Source organism: Bactrocera neohumeralis, chromosome 2 (assembly GCF_024586455.1).
Source record: "Bactrocera neohumeralis isolate Rockhampton chromosome 2, APGP_CSIRO_Bneo_wtdbg2-racon-allhic-juicebox.fasta_v2, whole genome shotgun sequence".
NCBI lineage: Eukaryota > Metazoa > Arthropoda > Insecta > Diptera > Tephritidae > Bactrocera > Bactrocera neohumeralis.
The window spans coordinates 918,088-940,183 of record NC_065919.1 but is presented as its reverse complement, the minus strand read 5'-3'; the positions used below and the strand labels follow the sequence as shown (position 1 = coordinate 940,183).

At 37.7% G+C, this 22,096-nt stretch overlaps 1 protein-coding gene across 1 annotated transcript in view; it reads right to left on the bottom strand.

Annotated features, from left to right (window-relative positions):
* The window catches only part of LOC126767871 (A disintegrin and metalloproteinase with thrombospondin motifs 9), a 75,510-nt gene that overhangs the window by 9,989 nt on the left and 43,425 nt on the right, over positions 1-22,096 (bottom strand). The window contains 8 exon segments of the mRNA XM_050485571.1: positions 92-247; positions 356-502; positions 980-1,067; positions 1,164-1,566; positions 2,404-2,544; positions 2,702-2,856; positions 3,319-3,471; positions 3,774-4,089. Of these exon segments, the coding sequence (XP_050341528.1) occupies positions 92-247; positions 356-502; positions 980-1,067; positions 1,164-1,566; positions 2,404-2,544; positions 2,702-2,856; positions 3,319-3,471; positions 3,774-4,089 (1,559 nt within the window).

The following is a 22,096-nucleotide window of genomic DNA, read 5'->3' as shown; positions in this document are numbered from 1 at the left end:
AATAGTGAGTTGTTGTTGAGAGGAAATCGTACGCGGATTTTGAGATTGCCAGAAGGGTCAAGACTCAACAAATAAGGTGCCAAAAACTTACTCTAAAAATTCGGAGACATAATTACGCGAACAGTCCGACCACGACCACGGATGTATGTCACTGCCCATTATACTCGACATGATATGCATTTTACTCTTCGTACCTGGTCGGTTGAATGGTTTACAGAGGTCGTCATCATCGTGAGGCATGTTTAAGCTACAGTAAAGGAAATTTTAGTAATAAGAGATTTGCGTTACAATCGACAATAGAAAAAAATTTGGAGGAAGAAAGTCGACAAAATGTTCACAATTTAATTCGACTTACACGTGACCCAATTCGTGTGCAATTGTAAATGCGGCTGGCAGTCCGTTATCTTGTACTATGGCGCACGATCGTCGCTTGCAGACAGTGCCCAGTTCAGCCAAACCCAAAGTGTCGCAAGGCTCACCTTCGTTGCGGCAAATTTGATCGCTGTGAACGAAATATTCGCAAACAAATATAAAAACACTTTTAGTAAGTATTCAGGGCAGAAAAATAGAGTCTCAAGCTATTTCTTATATTTTACTATTTTGAGTTCATTTACATAAGTAATATTCTATCAAATTTGAGCCAGAAAAATTCAACATTTTGAGTAAATATTCGTGCGTTCTTCGGATTCGGCAACTATTAAAGTTTATGGAACCGGAGCAGATCTGAGAGATCCAAATATAATCAGAAAGGTGGTTGAGTCAGGAGCTCTATGCGAAGGCTTTTTGCAAAAATTCATCCAAAATATATATATGTATGTATGTATTCGAAAGCTTTCTTGAAAATGTCTAAATGTCAAAAGAGAATCAGTGAAATTGCAGAACCAAATTTTTGTGACATAACTCAGAAAGCAGAAATGTTAAGGTATGTGCAATTTATTTATCATGTGTGCTAGTAAATAGTTCATTATCTCAAACTCACCGTGTAATGAGCATTGCTGTGTCGTAATGGTACCCTTGCTTCGAAACGACGCCACAAAAGTCCTTTAGCATAGCAGACGCCGACGTGGCTAAGAAGAGAAAACAGTGTTTTCAGCCTACTCCTTAAATTCATCCTCTCTCTGTCACACACACACACTCACACACAATCTCAAACGAACACTCACCTTTCCTGCGATCGTCGCGTAATATCAATATATTCGCCACAGTTATATAAATGGAGTTGCCAATGCTAGCATCGGCGTATATGTTCGAAACAATCGATATCAACGTCAATATGTATGACTTCAGATCGCTGCCATGAAACTCACTCATTGTTTTATCAACCGCCACCAGCACTTCCATCGTGAAGACATGACGATCGACATAGTTACGCTTCTTACGATGCAACCTCGTGAATAGACTCTCTTCGAGTTCTTTCAAATCCATGTCGAATGAGTCGGCGACGGCATGTCTGGCATTGCGACGCGAATGACGCCACACTTTGTGCAACACCTCCGAATCGCCATCACCGGTCTGATTGACCGGTTGTATGAGCAGCGAGCCGAAACTTGTTTTTATGTAACCAGTCTGGCGCAGAAAAACAACAAAAAAATAAAAATAAAAATAAATGTATTATGCAAATAAACAAATAAGATAAAATGCGAAATAAACTTTGGCAAATAAATGAGTTTACTAATGATAATAGCAGCGACGGTGTGGAGGAAATAATGCCGCTCATTAAGGAGGGGCAAAAAACTATTCTAAGCACTTTAATGTAAGTGGTTATGTCTGTATGTATTGTGATAAGTACACAGACTCATACTCGATTGCCCACTTCTTGGCACTGGCTAACTCATATAGATATGTATACATATGTATTTGTTATGTATGTATGTGTGCAGGCGTCTATTATTTCTATTTATGACTGCGTTCTTGCCTTTAAGGCATGTGCTGGTCGATCAGTTGGCATGAGCAGAGGTGTGGCCCACGCAGATATACATACATAAATATGCATGTTTATTCAAACACATTTAGCCATGCAAACATATAAACACACAAACAATCATTTCTTATACGCCAGCACATAAAGCTGATTTATTGCAAATTGCAAATACGTCTAATAAATGAATTTATGGCGATCGGATGCTACCGTACATACCGCGGCGACTGTCGCCGAAGGCGCGTTTGCACATACAGACAGCAATGAATTGAAAAGACAAAATCCCGGCTTTGCACGGTGCAGACAATAAAAAATTTGTGTTTTCTAATTATGCTTGTAATTGCTGATGGTGCGGTGTGGGCGGTATTATGCTGGGAATGTGAATTCTTGCTCGTTGTACGAGTACAGGGGTCTTATGAGTCTCTGCGCCGTTCAGTTTGTTCAAAGCAAAGATTGATTTCTAGTTAAGGAAGAGAGTAACTCACCATGCCATTGCAGAGCGACACGGACACCGTCGATTGGTCGTCACCTTGCACTACGCCCTTGTAGTAGCAACCCAAGTAATGGCCACTTGCTTCGTCTTCCTCTTCTTCTTCCTCGGTTCTATTGTTAAGTATACGAATTACCTAAAAACGAAGTTAAAGTGTAAATTAGGTGAAGAAATGTCCAGAATTTAGCATTAAATAATGCCTAGAGATTCAGAAAGCTTATCTTTTATGTTTCTAAAATATCTGTGTTGTTGGTTTAATCTAATATTCATTCTTTTATTATATTTCTCCTTACACTAAATGTTTGCGGTGGTATGAATGATGTGTCCTGATATAAAACCAAATGCAATTCATGCCCGAAAGCATTTATTATGTATTCGGGATGTGGATCCCAAATTTGACTAGATTTACTACGAAATGTACCCGTCTCATCGAACGCTGAATAATAACCTGAAACATAATTAAATAAAATAAAACAATGAAATAACGAAACAGTAAGAAATGAAATAACATAAATTAAAAAAAAAATGAAATTAATTAAATTAAGAAAGCACCCAAATAGTATCTATAACAAAATTTGTATACTTTATTTTATATTAAAGTCGAAAATATGTTTTAAAATAATGTTCAATTAATAAAAAATTAAATACCGATTTAGTAATTCATTCCAAATATAATAGTTTTACAAAATTGTTTAATACCAAAAAAAATGCTAGGGATTGAAAAGGGAAAAATTACATATTTTATAGATCCAAATATTGCAAGTAAAATATTTTGCTTTTATATAATTTCTTAATATAAATTTCTTTGTTACATTCCTCCTGGAATCCAACTATTTCTATTGGTTTGTCAAAGTATTTTCAATAATTGTTTTTCGTCTGTTCTTATTTGATCAGTGTAAGATTTGCTTACCATTTGTTACGCTGCTTTTATTACGATTTGACTCGTAGAGCAAATCATCTTCGCTTAGTTTGGAATTGTACACCTTTCTCGGCGTCACAAAATCACTGGTGAAATCGTCCGGAATGCTGTTGTTTATATCGCCAATGTCGTCTTTAATATCCTCTGCAAGAAAACGACAGCGATAGAATGATAAAAAATTTAAAACTAAATTAAAATTATTTCAAACACCAAACGGCTTGGCACATGCCACGTTTTGTTTAGTAATATTTTTTTGCTACTCTTTCTATAAAATATTAAATTTTGTCTGGGTCTGGATTTGGACTCTAGATAATCGCCTTGAACTTGCTTTGGTCAAAGGCTGTGCTGAATTTGATGCCACTTGCTTGTGGTTACATTCGTTAAGAAATGAATATTTCGGGACATACGACCTATAGTCGATTTATTGATTTTTAAGTTGCACTCACCATCTTCAGTCCACTGCTCGTCGCCAATAAATGAATGATTTATAAAAATCGTTTGGATGTCTGGCGAGTCCACAACGGGTGGATATCCTGTACTACTCGTCCACGTATTTGATTTGTTTGAAACACCCGCGGTTATGTGAGCACCTTTCCGACTGCTGCTGCCGTTGCTCCCCGGCTGGTACCAAATGATCAAGCCCAGCAAAAGGCCGAAAAGTATCACGCAGCATATGAGAAATGCATTCTGCTTCCAATGTGTGGACATATTGCGGCATTTATTTTTGTAAAACCACCACTCGCAAGTCTTCTTAATCACAAGCTGAAAAAGAGATTACAACAAAAATAATTAAGTACGGCATTTACACAAAAACTGCATAAAATATTGTGGGTCAGAGGCAAATGGCAACACGACAGGCCTCAAATGACGAGTGTGCGCTACTTCGAAAAAATAAAATTTTATTAATTTGAATTATTCAATACTCTGCCCTGCTTTTTAAGCTCGCAATACAAAACTTATTTGTAGGTTAGTGTGGACTCACATACTTAAGCGTCGAGGTACGTTTTATTAGAACTGTAATAATTTTTGCTTCCCTTTTCCATTTGAAAATGATAAATATTTATTGCATAAACAGTTGAAAGTGTCAGAACGTGCTTGCTGCGCCCAGCGGAGGCGAGCACATAAGGGCCCGCACATCCGCAATTAAGTCTTTCGTCGACGTGTAACCCCACACGAATCTCGAACTGTCGCTGGAGAGCAAAGTTTCGAAGCGACTATAAGTAAATACAAATACACATGTATAGGTGTATGTGAGCGCTATATAGTGCTACCTTGCTTGTGGCCCTTAAAAGCGTACAGGCATATAAAAACATAGTCGCGTTTGTAAGTCATACCAGTGAATTCTTCCAACTGCAAAATGTTAATTGGCTAGAGCTCGGCACGTTTCGAAGGCGCGCACGCGCAAACAAACTAAACGCTAAGGAATGCTGAGTCTAGCTGTTTTGTTCGATGCGCTATTCCTTATACTTACAAACATATTATATTTGTATGTTGACACTAAAGAATTCTTTGTGTCGTGTATTTTGTGCTTTTATTTCGTTCTAGTAAGTTACTATTTCTGCCAATTTGAGAGGTCTTCGCTGTATTTTGTTGTTTTTAACGATTTTAATTAAGCGATTTTTAATCGAATTAAAAATTAATGGCGCATCTGTATGCACGAATCGACATTCAAACGACAACGGGACAAAGCTAACCAAATCTAATTGACTAAATGAAATCAAGAGATCGTCAAACGAAATAAATTCCAAAATGACATAAAAGTTCACATTGAAATAAAATAATTTGAACATTATTGCAGAAGAACATACATTTTGGAAAAAGAAAACTTTAGAATTTGTTAATTTGATAAAAGAAAAATATCCAAACTCGTTTACTTAAAAAAGCATATTACAGCCAACAATTTATGTTTTAAGGCTTATAATAATATTTTAAATATAGCCGCCTTTTGGCCCACTGTGTTGATCCCCAAAAATACTCATAAAAATCACTTATCGACTACTTAACCAGATAATGCAGATGAGCAGCCATATCAGCCATAAAAATATTCGGACTAAATTTAAAATTTTGATTGGAATTTATGGAACATTCCACAGGCGAAACTAGTTTGCACGAACATCGCACGCGAAGCATCATGTTTTATACAATCAACTAGTCAGCGGCATGTCCCAAAAGAGCCAACACAAAGCCGAGTTGCGCACTATCAGGCAGTTAGTGCGAGAACTGGCAAGCAGCCGAGCCGATCCACATACTTATATGTGTATGTAAGTATTCAAGTAAACTGCCTTGAGTGACCTTAATGCTTCTTTACTAACGGTTTTTAGTGTTTGGTTAACTAGTCATTGTTGCTGCTTTTAGTTAATAAATTTCAATTTGATTAGACGAAGCAATTCTTTGTAAATATTTCGTGTTTGTGTGCCTTTATTATTGAGAGTTTTACTGAAGCGATTTTTACGACTTTTGTATTTTTATTGGATTGCTAATTCTATAAATTGAATTTGTTTTTGTGCTTGGATACAAAATATTCTAAAAAACCAACTTGAAATGACTGGGAACCTGTTTGTTGGGCACCTGCCCGCGCATGCACAGTAACCTCATATATTTTAGCACGTTTATGAGTTTATTTATTTATTTTAACATATGAGCTCTGGCTTTGATGCGAACGGTTTGTTTATTATATTTTACACACTTTTTCTATACCTATTCTTCTATACACAAAAAATAGAGACACATAATTAAAAAAAAACGTAACGGTGGGCAAAGCGACGACATGCAGTCTGTGATTGAGCACGAGTTCTGGGAAAAATTGTAAATGCTTAAAATTGTAACATTATGAAGAAATCTGGAACAAACCAAATTTAATATTGAATTTTTTAAAGAAACAAGTTATGACTAGTTAATTAAAAATCCTACTATATTTTCTGAATTGATTATTAATAGAACTCAATATAAAATGCTGAAATTTTTCTTCCAGACATATATTCTTTGTTATATTTGAAAATTAATGAACTATACATTGGATAGTCTTTCGAAATTCCTTTTGAGCGCTTTGCTAAAAATATGTTCTGAGGAGCCAATATCGAAACATTAAATCGATCCCAGTTTTGTATTTATCATTAAATATTCCCTTGACACAACTGGACTTCTAAATTGCAAGATCTATTATTTCTGTCTCAAGTTTAATGTCTTTCTAATGGACAATTATTGATTCTTGCTTCTGATAACCATAAAAAGATTATATTCCTGCATTTTTGTTTACTTTTAACATTCGCCCAATTCTGAAACTAGCTCTAAGTCATTAGAAGGAAATAAAAAAATAGAACAAGACAGCGCCCTCAACAAACGCTACTGACGACTCTTCAATTAAACGTTTTCTAATGATCATAACTGAATGTTCACAAATGCAAGTAAAGATATGTGTGCCTTGCACGAACACTTGCAGCGGAGAAACCGTGTCACTCATACGCCAAGTGGGCCATGCACCCAAAGTGAAATATGCGTTAAAATCGTAAAAACTTGAGTGCGCCGAAATGTGGCGAATGCAAAGCATGACAAGTCCAACGCAGCGTAACGGTTTAACGTGCATAAAATCGATTTTATGTGCTTATCCGCGAAAATGAATGCTTGCAGCGGGTTTTGAATGCTCGCAAGTGCATGTGTCTGTGTGCAGTTGCACATCGGTTTAATTGCGTACGAAAGTATGAGTTTGTTTGTCAAAGGCAGAGAGATTTGCAGGCGCACAACTCACTTTCTTGAAGAAACTTTCGAAAGACACAAGAAAGCATCCAGCGCTGCATTGATTGCGCGGGAGAATGTATGTGCGTGTGCATATAGCAAGCGCGTAGATAAGTCGGGCACACGAATGTATGTGTATGTGTGCAGCATTAATAGAGTTTACTGCATTTTCAGCGTTTATTGGCTCCATAAAAACATTGGAAACAATCGTAAACAACCGAAATAGCGAAAACTTCCACAGAACGCATAAAACGCTCCGGCTCGAAGTTGGATGAGCTGCACGCGCTGGTCAATTGTTGTACAAACTGCGTTGCAAAAACTGCTTTTACACCCACCTCTTTCCGTAAATAGTGATAATCTCATTCACGCTATCACTTATTCACACACTCTGGAAAATTAAGATTTTCGCGCGTGTTGGGTACGTTCAATGTTTTATTTGTTCCGCCACTAATGTCACTCATACGCCCGCGCAGTCTTTTAATTAATGCCGTTAACCTAGCGACCGATTTCTGCTGCGTCACTTTCACTTCAAATACAGTTATAAAAGGTGTATAAAGAGACGCAGGCACAGTGCAACAGTAGAGATGATGTCGGTCAGGGGTTTGAAGGATTTTGAATTTACATCTGCCGAATAACTAATATATTGGGACCATTCTAGTCTAAACCACATTGCAACTGCTTTTGAACTCACTTAATACTTTTATATTTTCTTCAAAGTATCGAATACTGATCGGTTTACAAATATTTAGTCTTCCTGTTGTTTTCAACCCTGAAAAAACTTATTCTTTACGCGCCAATGCAAATTCGCAAACTGCGCACGTTTTATTCAATGCCACACAATTTAAATGCTTCGGACGAGTCTTCTTAGGAAATCAGATGGCATTCCTCTTAGCAAAACATTACTTCTTTGTTTGGGCAAAGTCGTCTTCAATTTGGTCAAAACAAATATGTTTTTCAAAGCGAAAGTGAACCCCAAACACAAAACGAAATAACAAAATACGAAATATTCGCTGGAAGGCAGCGCCCAACCAGAGAAATTTAGCGAAACGTGCAAAAACAAATTACACAAAATCAACAACAACAAAGTGCAATAATAGCGAATTTCCCTATATCGCCACAATGTTGTCGACAATAAAGTGCGAATAAATCCAGTTGTTAGGATATCTAGAACTAAAGTTGGACAAACATCACCATAAATTACGGTTATTTGTAAATATTTGCGAATTTTCTTTTTTCTTTTTTTGAATTTGAGTTCGTATGAAATTCGCTAGAAATTCTTCGAACAGCTCAATTCCTCAGTAGACGCCCCACGCGCTGATCAGTGATCTGTGGGTGGAATAACACCTATGTACATGTATCATTGCACCATTTTATACTTCTATTGAATATACCCTGCGAGAAAAATGCGAACGCCTTAGGACTTGATGGCGGTCGATCACTGCAAGCCCGAAGAAGCTCAAACAAATAGGAAGTAGGACAGCTCTATTATATCTGGCAATTAATCTAAATGTATTTAGAAATATTCTGTGCTTTATATTTCGCCTGATATCTGGGCAAGCGTCGTCCTTTTCCACGAGGGGCACTCGAATAAATCGCCATAAATTTAGGTTATGGGAAAGTGTGAACGCCGAACTGTCAAGTTCAGTGTTAGCGCTGCAATAAAATAGTGTGGTATTTGTTTGGCTCTCGCAACGGAACCAGCAGTCAAACGAATAAACAATTTGAACAAAAGCACATAATTATAAGAGAGAAATTGTTGTTGCCAAGAAGCCGAGATCTTATATGGTAATCACAATGGAGAATCAATGTTGTTGTTACAAAAAGCTGTGGCTGAGCAATCGAATGGGGAAATTTGAGTTGTGTTTAATGCACACAGTGAGTATGTTCTCGGCTAACGCGTATTAATGTTTACTGTTGTTAGTGTGAAAATTGAAGTAAAATTTCAGTAGAAATCACAAATCAACAACAAATCATTTCTCTTGTGCGATAAAGGCAGAGTGAAAAGTTTTGTGCACAAAAATGAAAATCGCTCAAAAAAATGCACAGACACACATAAAAAAGGCCTTTTTGAATGCCGCAACAACAAGCACAGAGTGGAACGCTTTGTGGAGCGCGACCTCCTCAACGCTCCACTGATGAGCAACCCATGAAAACTGAGAAGTGCGGGGCAGCAAACGTTGCAAATGGCAGCACTTGCGCTTTCATTGCGCTTTTTGCGTTCAAGTGGTTTCCTTTTCGTTTTCGCCTTTGATAAATATAGTTGCAATTAGAATTTTACGATTCTCCTAGACACACGCTTCGTGCGAACGGCTTGCCAGGGCAATTAATGCAATCGCCTTCGCACCGATCATTGCGTGCCTCATATTTTACGCGCTGTGTTTACGCGTTTTGTGGCATGCCTCGGTGCAAAACAATAGGCATTAATTGCCAGCAATCTGTTTCGCCGCACGGCAAGTGTTTGTGGGAATGTGTGCTTATTCGAAGCAGATTGAAGAGTTCATTCCATTGCTTAATGCGTGTGTGTGTGTGTGGGTGTACATCAGTATTACATATATCAAACATGTGCGTTTTGTAGTGCTAAATTTGCAAGTCAAAAGCATCTAGAACTAATTGGAAATGAGTGCATGATTGACCAATGGACTGAATCTTACAAATGGATGGCAGTTTATCGAATATTTTTAGCACAAAATTACGAAAAGGATATTCGGCGATGACACTTGAAGTAAGTGTGAAAGATCGCCTCCTACATGAATTAAAAAGTTTGCTGGAATTTGTAAAGAAGGCTCAAGTGTCTGGTTCTACTTCTTTGAACTGCTGGTCTCTTCTGCAGCTAGATGACAGCTGGGTAACTCTCTCTGATTACCACTCAGTCCAACTACCAAGGATCGTTCCATAAAACTATAGCTGACTACTTTTGATTGGCTTTTCTAGTTTCTGCGTTGATGACACCACACTGACTATGTCGTTGTCGCCACTTGCCACTGCCAATGCGGTCCCAGCGTCTAATGCGTTTGTTGTCAGTACTTGTTGTTACTGAAATAATTACGGCATTAGTGCGTGCTGGCGTGCGTGCTTGTGTCGGGGTGTGTGTGTCAGCTTGTGCATGAGTGCGTGCGTGCGCCTGCCTAACCTTGAAATGTAGCCAAATGATCGACGATAAAGTTTTTAATTTAATGAAATTGCACGCCTTCACCTCATATCCACAAGGCACGATTTCATTTTCTGTCTGAGTGTTTTTGTTTTTCCTTTTCTTTTAATAAACAAACATAATTGCGCTCGAGCAGATGTGAGTCATTAAATTGAAATTTCGAAAAACAAACTTGCAGAGAATCAAAAATGTGTTTATACGAGTTAGTGGCTCGCTTTTCGGGGATAGTTCTGTTTTTCTCGGACAAAATCAATCTTAATAAGATTAGGTAAGAAATCAGTATTTAACTTTCGGCATTTCATTTTTAAAAAAGTGAAGTATGACAGATGCTATTGGGGTAATTACTAACAGTACCTCTCGATATCAAATTTAGAACTTCCCTGTCATTTTACTGAAGATGGTCAATGAACTAACAAGAACTGTGAAAATTTAAAAAATCTGCTACGAGAGCATTATATGGAACACCTGATCGTGTAAGAAAAATAGTAGAGAGCCGGTATTATATATATTTTTACATATATGCATATTTTTTACAATGTAAAAATATTCAAACATCACACATAAAATCTTTGAAAATACCATTGCGAAACTGGTTAACTTCACTAGTGCCTGATTACTACAGTGCGAACTCAAGATGGTGGGTTTCAATTCTGTGTCCGGAAAATATCAATCCTGGTAGTACTACCGGAAAATATTTTGAGAATTTTTAGATTTATAGAATATCTGAACAATTTTGCAAGGCTAAGTTCTTTCGAAGATGAGTCCATTTTCATCATTTTCTCGCGAGCAGGTGCTCTCAAGATTCCACAATGACTGGGTCGTCTGTAGCGTAGTTGATTCCTTGATTAACCGATTTTCATAACCAACTTTGTATTGGAAAATACATAAATTCAAATAAATTAAAAAAGATCTTTCTATAAAATTCCAAAATGAACCCATGTTTCTCCTATTTAAACTACAGCATTGATTTTAAGTCAATAAATTAGTAGCGGAAAATCAAACTGTGTATGCTCAAGTGTTGCGATCGTATGTGTATTGTTGTTTTTGTTTTCGTTTTTTTTTGTTTTTAGAAGCTATGCTCACTATTTAGTTATTCAAGGGAAAAAGCAAAAACATTAAAAGTTTATTGCGTTAATTCGTTTCAAGTTTTTTTGTTTTGTTTTTTGCAGTTTTCCGGCACGTTTTCGCAGAAAATCGAGATTTATTTTAGATTTTTTATGCTTTTGCATTCTTGTTATAGCAAAATTCAATATCAAGTTCACGTAAATTGTTCATAGACGAGATAATTATATGATCTTTGAGCAACGCTAAATGTTCTTGCCGCGCACTTGAAAGCGATTTTTAGAGCAAACTATAACAGGGTCCAAAGTAAAGCAAAAGAATAATACTTTACACATACAGGTGTATCTTGCAATAATTTCTCGCCTATTTACACTGGACGGTGCTAATTGCATATTTCGCATAATATTTAAGCGAGTTCAAATTCAATTCCACCGGCCACACACACGCAGCGGTGGATTGTAAGGCATTGTGGTCTTTGCCGCTGCGTGCTAAACGTTACCACTCATAAGAGCCACTTTGTTTACACGCTCATTCCGGCGTTGCCTGTAGCTTCGCGATGCCATTACGCCCCGTTACTATTAAGCATATGATTTGCTGTAGGCCAAGAGCATGACTCCTTACTAATTGAAGACAGATGTATCATTATTTCCTCAGCTCGTGGCTGAAAATCGCTATAATTATGCTTTACAGCAATCAACAGTTGCTTGAGCGATTTGTTCGCTTTTGAATGCTTTTGTCTTTTTAACGAGTGTGTTCATTTTGTGCTCAATTGCCAATTGCAAGCAAAAAGTTATAGTTTATATCACATGAAATGTGCCAGCGTGAAAAAGCTGCGAGTTGCAGGTGTAAGGCTCGATAAGAAAAACTTCTGCAGTGCCGATGAAAATAATAAGTAATCAAGGAATATAATCTTGTTCAATTAAAATGTAGTCGTTTGCTTTGAAAGGATGTAGCCATTACTAGTTTAGAGGGAACGCCCAACAAATCACTTTTAAATATTTTGCTGATCCAGTGTGGTGGAAAAATTCTGATTCTGAACCCGCTTACCGAAGCATTTCACACTGAACATTAAAATGGTTCTGAGCAGACCCTTGATCCGTCATCCTTTATTTATCGTCTAAAAGCATTCGAATAAAATTTATTTTAGTATTTTTTCTATATCTTATGCAGGTCAAAGCTTTGGAACATATTAAGCCAATTGCGTAAAATTGTAAAGCACAATGAGTAAATAAAGTAAACAGCGGCAAGCGTCTTTTCCAACCACCCGCAACAACATTAATATTAATTTTGAATATCTCGGATTCTCAAACCCATTACCAAAGTTGTTGAAACATTTAATATGCCACCTCTTGATATTTGATGAACGGATTTATGATTCATTGCGTGAAGAAAATTTCATGTAAACATTTATTAAGTCTGGAGGGGGCACTGTACTGTTTTTAAAAGAGGTCAGAGAATGCTCTAAGGCTTAAAAAGGTAATCATTTAGAAATTCTTAAAAGCAAAATCAAAACATGTTGTAAAGCCATTTGTGTAATCCCGTTAAAAAGTCTTTGGAAAATGTTCTGGGATTCCTGCAGAGAGTTTACATGCATATGTATATGTATGCTTTGGAAGAAGTAACTAAAAAATTATGGCAACAGATTATATAAAATGAGTTGTACTAAAGATAAGTGGTTGATAAATAATCAGCAAAACATGCTAGCGTGTAGGTAATTTGCTATTTCTTACCGTTTTTATGTGTTTGATGAGATTGCAGACAACCATTTTGTTGAATTAATTACTTGTCGAAAACTTATTTGCCAACAGTCAGTCAAATAATTACTCACTCAAAGTGTGGCAAATTAAAAACTATCACTGATTTATGCGCCAAGAGCAAAATAAGTTAAATAAATAAAAATTAAATAAATGAATTGCATAAAAAATATGTGAATTTGTTTAGTTTTTGGGGAGGCTTGGTGTGGCATGTTTAACCGTGGTTTGTTTTAACAAAATTTTGGTATCTTTCGAATACAAAAGAGCCGTTTGTCCCTACAGCAAATTTCCAATTCCACTACGATCAAATATTAAAAATATATATTCCAATGTCACTTGCAACCAAAATTGCCTATGCCAGTAAAGGAGGCATAAAGTACAATATAGGAAAACCAATTATCTGATTGGAAAAAGTGTTTTGAATAATTATTGGACACAACGATCACCGATACTTGTCCATAGACGATACATACATACATATGAACAACAATGACATGATTAAGTGCAATAACAATAGCAACAACAATAAGAACATCACTGTGTGTACTATAAAGCGAAACAGAGGAATTTTAATATGGAAATTCCACTCGGAACGGTCAATGACTCGTTTGCTTTCATTAAAATTTTCGCCTAGCACATTTTGAAATTAATTTTTATTTTTTAGAATTTGTATGCTGCTTTACGATTTTGTTTTTTGATTTATTATTATTTTGATTACACTTGTATAAATTGAATTTGCAGCGCATTTTATTTCGAATTTATTGTAGCAGTCTTGTATGACAAAAAATTTTGTAGGCAATGTGTATTTTTTACTTAAAAAATATGAACACCCGAAATTAACCTTACGAAAAAAATAAAATTACAAGTAGTCGATTTGTATTTGTACACTTGAAAGTTAGAAATATTGGCTCAGAAGATCTTTATTTTGAAACCACTTCGAAATGCCCTCGATAAAGATATGAAAATATTGTTGTTTTTATTACGGCTTTCTGCATCACTTCTGAAGACACATAGCACTTGAACTCATCGCCCGATCAGCAGACAACTTTCTCGTAGCAAACCAAACAACAACTAGCCCCGGGCTAGGGCAAGCTAGCCCTCACCGCGCAACGAGATCATTCAGGAAGCGCTTGCATTACAGCTTTATACTTTTTAAGATGGTAAACACCACGCACTAAACACTCCTTGGTGTGTTCAAGAGAAAGCGTTAAGAATTATTAACGGCACTTGTTATACCATAAAGATACTATGGGACCACAAAATGCCACACCACAACTTGTGCACTATTATTCACAACACGCACAAACACCAACCGTTTAACCAGCGACAAGCAACGTTGCAGCGACACACAATCGTTGAAGATACGCATGCGCAGCTCGTACACTGCAAGCCGAACTCATCGAGGCGAGAAAACGAAAAAATGTACGCGGACGGAGCAGTTGTGGGTACGCCTGCGCAGCGCTGAGATTCCTCAACGACTAAAAGCGTCAGCCACAACCGATGGCGACCTAACAGACGCCAGTATATGTGATATAAGTATGTGTGTGCGCGGTTAAACAATCAGCTGAAGTGATTGGTGGTGGACTGTTGACTGGACTGGTGGATTGGCGAATGTAAACTGTCGACTGGCAACTGACAACTGACTTTAGCTGGCTGCTACAGCCACAACAGCCGCAATGCAATGACTTACACGCAATGCCTTCAACACAGTTGCTGTTGTTGTATTTCTTGGCCTGATATTAAATTCTTTGTTGCCTGTACACAGTCTGCATTGTTGTTGTTATTACAGTTGTTGTCATTGACACTGAAATGCGAACAAAGTAATGGCCGAGTGATCCAGCTGCGGGTAGAAGTGTTCGTATGTACGTATACTCGGCAACAGCAGAAACAACAAAGAATGCCAATTCTTCCGTTGCATACGAAGGCTTACAGTCGAGAAGTCGACTACTTGAGTCCCCGGGCAACCAAACAACAAAAAAACGAACGAGTGATGAAAGAACGAGCGAATCACTTCAACTGTAAGCACGAACAAGAAAACGGCAGTACGATCCAGTGGATCTTCCTCAACGCAATTCAGTTGCTGGTAAGTAAAATAAGACACAGCTCCAACGAAAATTGCGAGGTAGAATGTGGGTTGAGTACGACAACATTTGCTGTAAACATCTAAGCGACAAGCGAAAAAGCATCGGCTACTCCTCCACCAGTACACAAAGGAGTGAAGAATGTACCGCCAAACCGCTGCAGTTCCAACACTTAGAATGTGTTGGACCAAAAACGGAGAAGTGGTGAGGTAGTTATGGAAGCGTTTTAGAGACATCGAGCTGAACTTGAGGGCAATAGGAGCATTTTTAAGTTGAAACGTGGAATGAGCTTTTTATTTTTATAGAATTTATACAGTTTCTTAGAAGAGCATCCGCACTAAGAGCTGTGAAGGGATTACATTTGAGAGAGGTTAAATGGGCTGTAATTCATTCATTTCTAAAAAGTTTTCTGCTCTACAGAAAATACTTTTTGGTGTCACTGGACCTCGTTAGCTCTCGTTTTCCAACAGTAGCTTACATTGGAGAGTTTGGGCCAAATCACTATTTTCAGAGTTTTGGTATTTGCAGAGATTTGTTGTGAGTAAATACTATATTTACATCCACTGCCGCATGAATTATAACTGGATATACACTCACCATTTATTAGAAATCAATTAAGATTATTTCTTCCGAAAAAAGGTTAAAAGTCTGTAATAATGAGACTGAAATGCAGAAGAGAATTCAACTGAAAACGCGTATGAATCATATACAAATGCGAATCAAGAATGATCGGGGATTTTCAAACACATTTTAGGTGAAACAACATTGAGAATGTCATATTACTCACGCCAACAAATTAAGATGGGAATTTGGGAGATCAGCAACTAATTTCAATAAAGGTTATGGTACAAGATAAGTGCAGTGAAATGAAGTGAAATTAAAGGCGTGGTGAGAACAGGCACTCGTGTATCAAAGCGAAATATATATGCATGTATATATGAACAGATATTCAGCATTAAAATGCAATCGAGAAAGTAAAAAAAAATAAAGCTCTTCTTTTTGAAATAAAGTGTAAACCCACAAGCCAATAAATTACTGCGATCACCTTAAGGAACCCTCAGCGTCGCCCACTCATACAGCCCGAGCACTTGGAGAAGCTGCAATATGCATTTACGCATACACACGTACACATACAATATGCATGTGTGGTTGTGTGTTTTTGCGCAAATATGTGCATATGATGTGTGTATGTGCGTATGCAAAGCAGTCAACGATGAAAGATGAACGACTTGTCTTCGAGTAAATAAACGCCAGACGCGTGACAGACAGTCAGTCAGACGTGGAGGCAAACAAAACGGCCAGTTAGATAGATAGTGGGTTGCAGTTTTTGCAAAACGCACGCAGCAACAACGGAACCAGCCGATCGTGCCACTGGATGTGTGACTGCCTGTGTGCCCCTGTATGTGTATACAAGTATGTAAATGCGAACATACACAGCGCATGTTTGCTTTTTTGTTGTGTAGCATTGCAGCCACTTGAACCGGGAAGAAATGAAAGCAGATCATAACAGCATTTCGCAGAGCATCAGCGCCAGGCAGCGAGTGTATTAAGCGAACGTGCTGTGCTTTGCCCGCCAGGAACGTGGATGAAGCGTAGAAGGTGGATGCGGAGGAGCGCGCGGGAGCTGAATGACACCCAACTGGAAGGACAACAATGACGCGCGAACGTTGTTGTTGGAACAGCTTTAACCTCTTTGTTTAAAGTGTGCGGATGTTTGTTGTAGTTGTAGTATTTTTATTGTTTCTTCTTTGTCGTGCTGTGTGTGCAGAGTTTTATTAATCGCATTTTGTACAATTTTTATACAATTAATAATTTTAATTTACGACGGCGAACACGTCGCTTGAAAGCTTACGAGAGTCTTTGTTATCAGATTGCGCGTTATTTTATACATTTTCCCAATCAGGGAGTCCGCTTATAATCTGTATCGTGTATGTACATATGTATGTCATATGTGTATAGTAATGCGAGCATTTAAACGTTTATTGAAAATTGGTGCCGGCTCATTAAGAAATAAGTATATTATGCGCCTCGATAGTATGATGACATTTAAAATACTTAGATATTAGTGGCTCGGTTCAGTATGCATGTTCGCGAGCAACAACGAAGGATTCGTTGGTTCAAAATCATAAACAAGACAAATGTTTCAATTTTATGAAAACTTCTGTCAAATCAAAGGCGTTCGATGTTAAGCCATATTTATTTGGTGATTAGTTGCCTATGTTAACTGAAACTTGTATTTGTTTGGTGAGGTTGAGATCCAGAATGAGAGAGATTTTTTAGACCTACGATATTGAAACTAAGTAGGCTTAGATTAAGCTGTAAATTGGAAAATTTCGAAAAAAAGCAGAAATGCTTTAGTAAAGGTTTAAACGTAAGAAAAATCGATATATCGCATCAAAATGAAATAATTGTTCAAAAAGCAAGAAGAGGAACATATGAGCTGAAAATAAAAATAATGTTGGCATTTTGTTCGCAGTCATTCAACTTAAAATTCGCCATATGTGCGCCACGCCGCTCGCCCTGCAAACGTCACACAATTTTGCATGGATCCATCCACATTGGCAGCGAGTGCGTGGCGCATAACAACGAAGCGGCCAAACTAGCGCGATGCCAAAGCGTTCATTTTTTTAAGTTCAAAGCAGATTCATGTGTCAGTGGGCTTTTTAGAAGGCGGCGATGAGAAACTCAGGTGTCTGTGTTTATCTTAAACGCACGCACACAACCGGAACACTTAAGAGGCACGCCGAGCCATTAGCCTCCTTTCAACCACGCGGACAGCGGGCAATGGAGTCTTAGAAAAGACGAGGGAAATGCTGCCGAAGGAGAAGGTCATTCGGCAAGGTGCGCAAAGTGAAGGCGGTGGTAACATTGGGGTGAACCGTCAGCGCAGTCCGTAAACCGCTCAATGATGTGCATGCTGGGTTTGCGTACACTAATAGGTGTGTGCATGTATTGGTGGAACCCAAACAAGCGATTTAAATTAGTAGAGCTGCCAATGGGTCCAGCAACTTGCTGCAACATAAAAACAACCACAAAAATGAGACCAAAGCCACGGCGAAGAGCAAAGCAATTGAAGAGGCGACAATGAATGCATTGGTGAGTGATATGATAAAGAAAAACAAAGCAGAAAAGACATAATAAATGGAAAAAAGTTAAAGACACATAACGACAAGCCAGAGCAAGTCAGTGAAGCAAGAATTTTTATTAGCTGCCAGACATTTGTCTGGCCGAGTTGTGACAACACTCGATTCACACCGTATACAACGTACGTATACGTAAATATGCGCAATAGATCTGCACATGCGAAACTAAGTACATTAGTGTGTGTGCATATGTACATATGTCTCCAAATATGTTTTTCTGCGCGAGCACTTCAAGCGCATTCCTCTTGACTTTGCCTGCGTCTTGCCGCATGTGGCATGCGGCATGTGCATGGAATGTGTGGCGCTTTTAGATTTTGTTTGAAGTTGTTTCTGCGCGCCACAGTTACGGTTAGAGTGATGTGCTTTACATTTATATGTTTAGCGGGTTTTCTGGCTTGTCAATCAGGGACTTCTTAGCACGCTCGAGTAGACGGCCATGGAGGAATGGACAGCACAAATAATACAAGTAACGGTTAACCCATTATTGGCTAAATATTGTGGAGTGTGTGCCGATATTATGCCTGTGAAGTTTCGTTTAAATGTGAGAGGTTTGCAGATAACTACTTACAGCTTCCCATAGTTTTTGAGTAAAATAGATAGTTTGATACCTTCTTTGGGGTAGTTTTCAACAATATCGGAACATAAATCAACAGATTAGTCTTTATACAATGAAATGGATTCATGCCAGACCTTAATATTCCCACTCCATGACGGTGTGTGGTTTGCTTTTACAAGTTTTAGCTGCTTGCGAAAGACTGAGAGATTTTATTGGGAAACCAAAAAATATAGTCCAGACTTTGAGACGTGAATTCACAGGCGATCATTGCTAAGATCATCTATTTTCTAAATTTAGATTTTTGTTTAGATCGGCATTCGAACCCATAACTGTCCCGATGGAGGTCATGCTATTGTTTGATCCGTTTGCATTCATACTGCAAGAAATCAATATTATTTCTATGTTTCTCTGCGTAAAATAATCGACAGTTTTCAAGTTAAATACCCAGTAGCCCCTGCTTTCGGTTTATTCACTATTGGCGCGAGCAATAATTCACAGGAAATTTCTATGCTACAAAATTTCTCGTTTTGTTCGTGTACAAGAACATCGCAGACATACACGAATACCGATAACGGGCCAACATAAATATTCTAGGTCTTTGGAATGTTGTAAACACGATTTTTCCATTTCCCTTTAGAGGCGCGCAGCTGTCCGCTTCGCTGGCCAAGTGCGAGGCGGGCAGTCAGAATGTCAGACAGCTGGATGGAATTGACCATGACAGTCTATTATATCACTTCGCACATACGACAGCATGTCTATAAATATAATCTGGTAGTATTTGTTGTTGTGCGTAAGCAATTTATGTCTAGAAATATCGCGTTAAATCGTAAATTATAAAGAATGGCGTAAGAAAGAAAAAAATTTCAAACATTCTGACATTAGCTGCGCCTGCGTCGCATTTTGCCTAGATTTGGCTTGAGAATTGTCCCGTTCGTTGTCATTTGTTTTAATTGATTATGACTTTGTAAAGCTGCAGCGACTGACATTTTAATTAAGTCATAATTTCCTTAACAAAGAGAGCGAGTAGTCTAAGTAAGTGCGAGTACGCGGCTTGTCAACAAGTCTAAAATAGAAATAAGGTTGAAAGGCTGTTGACAAAAAGCTAACAAAAAGAAAACCATCAAGCATTGTACATGTGTGTATGTATAGGCAAATCTATCTACCCGTTACGAACAGCGAACATGGCCGAACATCTCCCATAACTGGACAACTTCATGAACACAAAGTTTTCATTATTATTTTCATACAAAAGCAATTTCTTTAACTGGAGATGAGTACGTTCCAATGACCGGACCCACACAAAATTTCGGTAATATTACGTTCAGATTATCTCTGATAAACGGACAAGATTTCATAAATTTGTCAAGAAAAGTCTGTAAAACTTATTTTTCCCGCTTTTTTAAATTCTTATTAATTTTTGGTGTTTTGAGACAGTACGTAAAATGGTCATAGCAAACAAATTGTCTTGTGCTGATGCCATCTGGTTCACGGTGGCTCAACGGAGGGATAATTGGAATTAATTCACTCCTGGCTGACATTGGCCGCATTTATTAGTTCAGCAGCAAAATATAATATTCATAATTGCAGCTTCTGGCTCTAATATTACATTTTAAAAAGTAGTTTCTACCACACCCTCCCCCCCGAGCAAAAAACACTACGACGGTGAGTGTCCGGTTATAAGGAAGCTCACTATAAAGTGGGGAAACATTACTATGCTAAACTCTGGTTTTTATTATTATATTTTGCTGCTTTAAATATGACATATGTACGTGTTTCTTTAGTTTTATATTTGAGCTTCAATATGCTAATTTGCATTTGTCAACCGAAATGCGCAGCTGCAGCAACAACACGCACTAACACTGACGAGTACAAGTGCCTCAAGCCATAAATGGGCATTGTTCGCAAGAGGATATTGACATCTTGTGTTGTCAATCAGTTGCATCGAGAAAAAACTCATTTTTATTAAATGATGAAGACAGCACTGGCACTCGAACTCGTTTTGCCTTTTGCAGTTCCTCACATTTTTCCACATGAAATACTTTATTAAAGCATTGTTCATTGCTACAGTAGTTTTTTGTTGTTGTTGTGTTTTTTAAGCTTAAAATATTTGCTTGACGCAACCAGCAGTGACATGAGCAATTGCACAGATTAGTAATTTATGATGAGAACTTAAAAGTCACGTTTAGCGAATGCACGCGTACATATGTTTGTATCTATATATAAATATATGTACAGTTAGATGAAAAGATAGGCAAAAACGCTGAATGCATTTGATTTATATCGCCTTATAAATTTATAATTAATTAGTTGCTGCAGCAAGCTTAGTAAACAATTTGCTGGAGTTGTTGTCGCACAGTGACTTTGAGCAAGCAATGCAAAGTGGTAGTGACCTGTTGTCGCTGTTGTTGTCGTTGGTATAATTAATGACACCTTTTTGTTCTATTTTAATTATTATCTGACTTGCGATTTGCAATGTTTTTAATGCTAATGTGACGTGCCGTTCATTGCTGTCAAGAGTGTTGCTACCGAGTTCAATCTGGAAATGGCTAATTGTTGTCTGCGCTTAATAAAAAGGAAACCATCTCGCTTTACTTCTATAAGTACACAGTTCAAGTCAACTAACAGTTCCGGCTTCAAGAAAGGAATACACAATAAACTACAAAAAACAATGCTGTGACAAAATAGACAAGTCTTGGGAGATTATGAAAGCCTGTATAGACAATTTTTCGAAATAATACAAGCATGTTGTAGAAATTCCGAGAACAGAATGGAGTAAAAACTAACTTTACAGTTGGAGTTAATCATTACTCCATTATGATTTTGATATTTACGCAGAGAGCTATTTGTCGTTATAAGCAGATGAAAATGTACAAAGCTCACTGAGAAATACCCACATAGACTCTTCTGGTTCAACTGAATCAATACTAGAAGTTCTTCTGTTCATTACAACTAGATATTAAGATAATTGTTTCGCTTTTTCACACATTCGCTCTTCAAAGCTGTAAGAACCTCTGTTGAAAGCGAGACACGTAAAAAGTAAAATTATCTCTTTCATTTTTAGAATTGTCTGAAAGCCACAATGCGTGGCAATCTACCTATGCGTCTAATCTGGCTGAGGTGAGAAAAAAGCAGGAATTGAGTGTAAAGCAGACACAAAAAGATCGCGCTACCCGTTGGGACTACTGACTCACAGGCAACAAAAGTAAGGAATTAGGGGGGATAAGCGTTTACCTAAAATCAAAACAGCAAATGAGAGTGCACATAGGAGCGTGTGTGTGGAAATGGAGGTCCAA